General features: G+C 41.3%; 1 protein-coding gene across 1 annotated transcript; it reads left to right on the plus strand.

Moving 5' to 3' along the window:
- Positions 3,198 to 4,298, plus strand: LOC109842563 (splicing factor 3B subunit 1-like). The gene has a single exon (XM_020411424.1). It carries the CDS (start codon positions 3,198 to 3,200, stop codon positions 4,296 to 4,298), a length of 1,101 nt encoding a protein of 366 aa, XP_020267013.1.

Here is a 5,624-nt window from a genome sequence, read left to right on the forward strand (position 1 = left end):
TAGAATGACTCTTGATGTGACCACACATGTCTATTTATAACAGCCGTCAAGCTGTTAAATCGGTGCGGGGTTCTAGGAGAGAATCTCAACCATCTCTGAAACGCGATCTTCCACGTTAGTAGATAAAGTCAATTGGACTTTAACACAGAGTTCACTTTTGCGTTCAATTCCCAAACGCTAGGCCTAGAGCTGTGTTATGAGAGTTTTTAACTCTGCGTTTCGAACCTCAAACGCAAAGGTCACATTTGCATTGCAATTATTCTAAACAAAGGATCCACCTTTGTATTTTCAAACATGACACTTATTCTTTAATTTCATGGATCCTGTCAACTGGGTCTTGTTAAACTTCTAAATCACTTCAGCAGAACCTAAATTGTTTCAGTTGACCAAACTTTCGTCAAAGTTAGTCTTACACTTCTGACAACCATCATCCCCACAGAGTTTGAATTTAGCTTGCATAGCCTCCAAAGGAACGACAATTCCTCTGTCAAAATCAACTTATTGATTCTCATCAACAGAACGATAAGTCCCTAAAATCACTCAGAACATGGTTAATTTACTGATTCTCCTCGACAGAGTAGTAAATAACCAACTTATCAACTCCCTTCGGTGGAGTAGTAAAATTCTCTCGATCTTATTCAAATCACAAGTATCACAAGTCATCGCTTCGATGATAAACCATTTGGCGATTTTCCCCAGCAAGACGTTAAGTCCCCTAGATTGTGTTCAAATCACATCAATATTTCTTCCTGTCACGTTAATATCATACCTCTGACAAAATCAACTTATCGACTCTCTTAATAAAGCGATAAGTTCTCAAAATTGTCCCGATCGTAATATTTCTCCCTGACACGTTAATATCACACCTCTGATAAAATCAATTTTTCGACTCTCCTCAATAGAGCGATAAGTCTTCAAAATTGTCATGATCGTAATATTTTCCCTGTTACGTTAATTTTATATCTCTAACAGTTTAAATGGGAACATTTTTATTCTTCTGTTGAAGCACTACCTAGTCTCCCCTCTGAATCCAGTGTTATCCGGTTTGGATACCACCAGTGCAGACTTCTCTTGTGTAAGTCCACTTGTCCCAGCCTGTAGCCTGATACGGCTCTCCTCCTGTATCATGGCCGAGACTGTCTCCTCCAATGGTGGGATCTTCGTCTGGGTTAGTAGCAACGTCGTCCCCTGCTCATACGCTGGAGCCAAACCATGGAGAAACGACATGGTCCTTTTCTGCAAAGAGGCCTCACGCTGCTTGCATTCTGGGTCCTTGCAGCTCGCTAGGGGTGAGAAGTGATCGTGATCGAGCCACAAGCGCTCTAGCTCTGTGGGATCGTGATCGAGCCACAAGCGCTCCAGCTCTGTGGCGTACTCCTGTACAGTCCTCTCTCCGTGGACTATAGCGCTGATCACCTTCTCGATTTGGAATACCCTCAGGTTATTCCCCACCCCATCGTAGGTCCTCCTCAACTTCTCTCACACATCCTGCACCCTCCCAAGGCCATCCACTGTGGCAGCAATTGGATGGACTACAGAATTCAGAAGCCAGATGTACACCAACATATGAGTGGACTTCCACTCATCTCTTCCTACGGAGCCCTCAGCCGGCTCAGTCTTCTCCCCTGTCAGATATCCCTCTAGGCTCCTCCCGGCAATGGTATATTTCACCCGACGCGACCAACTCAGATATGTCGCGGGTCCATCAAGTTTTACATCGATAGGTGAAAGCTCCACCTTCTTGGGTTGTGGCTTTATCGAGCCCTCTCCCGCCGACAACCTTATCAATTGCATCAGTGTTGAGATCTCCTTAGGATTCAACTTCTTGATGATCTCCTCCATCGGATTTCTGCCAGTCTCCGTCGTCGATCCAACTTGTATCCTTGTTGTGTGTAGCGAAAATTTCGACAGCACTTCGACAGCACAACAAGAGAGTTAGATTAACAAGAATTCTTGTTTCACCAAGAAAACAAGAACCAAAAAGTAAAATATCTCAACAAAGTAAAATATCAGCTCTTCCTCTCATCAGTTCTAGGACTGACCTGTCGAGGGAACCTAAACAAGCTATTACAGATCTAGAATAAAAAACAACAAAAAAACAGCAGAACGAAACTACTTTATCATCTAATACATGTCCTAATTTTTTATTATTTTTCTTGGATCTGATTGGCAACAATCCCCAAAATAAATTTCCTTCTTCTCTTGGATCTGATCGGCAACACTCCCTGCAGATCAAAAAACCAAACTCCAAAACGAGATTCCTCCAGCTCCCGCCATCGGACCCTCCCCTGTAGCCGCGATCACATCACCGACGCCCTGCACCTCCATTGACTTCGGCCTCCTCTGCATCCGGCTGTCTCCTCCTACCCTACAGTCATCGTGGTCGCAGCCTCCTGCCCTACAGTCGTCGTGGTAACACCATACCCGCCGCCGGTCACGTCACCGACTCCCTGCTCCTCCGTCGACGCTTCCCTACAAGAGAACTCCACCGAGCAGGCCTCCTGATCGTTGATGATCTTGGAGTCAATGACCTCGCCGCCTGGAGATCTAGAGGCTTCGGAGGCCCTCTGGTGAAGACGAAGCCCGAGGATGAAGACCAAAGCCCTCGGATTTGTTCGGGTTGGATTTCGTCGGGTTGAAGAGGGAGGCGGCTAGGTTAGGGCTCTGATACCATATTGAAAATTAGGGTTTTTTTAATTCACTTTCTCACTGATAGAATAGATTGGCTTATATAGCCTTACACCCACATTTACACAAAACCCCCTCTAATATTCTCTAATTACATTATCTTTTCAACAAGTGGTTACCAAGATAACAATGAAAACCTTACCTTACGTGGCGTGATCTCGCCCACTGAAAGTGATGTGGGCAGTAAGGATTGAGGGGATTGGACCCTCTCCCGTTACCATATAATTCAAGAGGATTCAGATGTATTAGACATCTCATGCCTTTAGCATGATTGTAGACATTATTTACATAAAATTTCAGAACAAGTTATGCAAAACAATTAAATATATTTTCTAGATTAGTTTAGTGCATCTGGTCATAAGATTAAATTGCTTCTAAACTAAATGACAACAGGTTATGATATTCAGCTACCACCTTGTTTTCAATAGAGTTTCTGCGAGTACTTACTTTTTGTTTGTTTGTTTTTCGACAAATCAATTTGCGTTTCCCGGAGGTCAGAAAATAATACCATGGAGTGCGAGGAGATGAAGAACAAAGGGAATGCGTCTCATAAACGACCAATTGTTGTCAATGAAAGTGTAGGAAGTGATGATGAGTTGTCGTCCGAGAAGAAATTGAAGACCAATTCTCGAGAACTTGTCAAGAATCTACTCTCAAGAGTGATGAACGATTCCTCTCATCAAAAGTCAGTATTTTTTATTAACCTCACCCGAAGTATTCATGATATGGGCATTGAGCCCATCAACGTACTTGACTACACTCTCTCATGGATGCTAACAGAGCGCAAATCACTCAAAGATGAAGAGGCCGGCTTCCTACTGAAAGTGATGAGCAAGGTATTGCCCAGTTGCGATGAGGACAAAGTTCGACCTTTGGTTTCTCGAATTATATTAGTTGCCCAACCTTTTGTTGAAGATGCCTCCTCTCATTGTTGCATCAAGGCGAGCGAGATCATCTACACTCTCAGCAAAATCACGGGTTTGGATGAAATTGCTGTGCTGATTCGTCTTCAAATGAATGACAGTAGTGATTACGTAAGGGATGTGGCGGTCAAAGTTATGGGGATCGTAGCATCTGCACTCGGAATTCATGTTGTTTTTCCATTCATCGAAAGTTGTTGTCGAGGAATTGAGCCATTGCGAGTCCGTTGTGCTGCTATAAGAATGGTGGAGCAGTTTGCTGTGAGGATCGGATGCACGTTGCTGCCACATCTTTCGTCTCTAATTGAACTTATGGAGTTCGGTCTCCTTCACAAGGATTTAGAAATTGTGCGAATCATGATCACAGCTTTATCTCTCGCTGCTCTTGCTAAAGCGGTGGCACCCTATGGATATGAGCACTTTAAACCGATATTGCATCGACTCTTCGATTTCTTCAGCAGAGATGGAGTTGGTTTTATTCATCGAAGAGGGAAAGTGTTGGGAGCGCTGGTGAAGCTATTCACTTGCATTATTCAACTTCTAACGTATCCATATCCCAGCGACATCAATTGGAACGTAGCGAACGGGGTATTGCTCGTGTCGAGACTTTCGGTAGACGACGAGGAGATGAAGGAGATTGGATTCGAAGCCATCAAAAGCCTAGTTGAGATCAAGGACGTTCCGTTATAGTGTTTTCTAATTATGGGCGAGCCTAGTTGTTTCGTGCTAATTATGTAGACGAGAATGATGATGAGAAGGGACAAGTACGTGTTGTTGGCCGATGCAACCGTTGCTTTGGCCAATAAGTTGGGAGTTGCGTATCTCAAGAGATCAATATCTAAAGAACTTGATGACTATAGTGAAGATTACAGGCAGATGGTGTTGGAAATAATTGAAAAGTTGTTGGCATGTCCTGATAATTCATCGGATCGCAATGCTCAGTTGGAAGACGCCTTTCAGGATATCGCCTACTTGTTTTGTTCTTCATTTTAGATTATATTGACGCAACCAACAAATTTTTGCTTTTGAGATATCCTTTTTTTTCTTTTTTTTTGGGATACGTGGATCTCCAGTATGTTTTTTTAGTGTCGAAACTGTTTCTATTGAAAAGCAACAATAAATGATATTAAAAAATATATTGTACGAGTATTTGTTGAACGTGCATTTAGGCCGGTGGCCTAATTTTTTGAGGACCGCCAACCACGGCCTTGCAGAATTACGGCCCACCGTTTAAGATCAAATATGACTGTTAGCGCATTTGCAATTGCACTGGTCAAGGTTGAATGCTCATATGGACTGTAGCGAAGGATTGAATCTTGATTTTATCGAAGGTAATTATTAACATAATTGTTTTAGTTTTTAAAAAACCTTATAAAAATGATCGCACTTTCTGCATTATGTAAGGGCATTTTTACGTATTCATCCCATATAAACTAATAAAATCCATGAATTAAACTGATGAAATACATGAAGAAATATAAAAATATACTATTGCATCATTAACCTCCTGCTAAATATTTTACTGTAGACTCACAAAATGATCTCGTTGAAACCATAAATGTAGTTTGGGGGAACAAAATAGGTAATTCGATACATTAGAGAGCATACTGATAGTTTACCAATACTTTAAGGGGAACGATCATTTTACCCTAGTTATTATGATACTAGTGGTTTTCAAGGTACCAATGGTTTTCAAGAGTACATGACATGTTCTCATCCATAAAAAGTAATAAGAACTCCAAGAATTGAGAGAATTTGACCCTCTCCAATTACCACATAATTAAAGAGAATCTGGTTCCTTTTATGTTTTGTATTATTGTGTTTTCATTTGGAATGGATTTATGCAATTTCTTTTGTCAATATATTAATCTAGAAATATCATTTTGTTTTATGTTGATCGTTAATGAATAAATTGTCTCTATGTTTATTTTTTACTACGTAATTCTAGCAAAGTGTAAACCGTTTAAAATCTTCTCATTGACTATTTCCAGAGAAATTTTTTCACCGTATTTGAAA

The sequence above is a fragment of the Asparagus officinalis genome, chromosome 5 (genome assembly GCF_001876935.1).
Source record: "Asparagus officinalis chromosome 5, Aspof.V1, whole genome shotgun sequence".
NCBI classification, from domain to species: Eukaryota; Viridiplantae; Streptophyta; class Magnoliopsida; order Asparagales; family Asparagaceae; genus Asparagus; species Asparagus officinalis.

Bases quoted from the DNA above. Each gene is read 5' to 3' on its own strand.
- LOC109842563 (XM_020411424.1), top strand. From the start codon at position 3,198: ATGGAGTGCGAGGAGATGAAGAACAAAGGGAATGCGTCTCATAAACGA.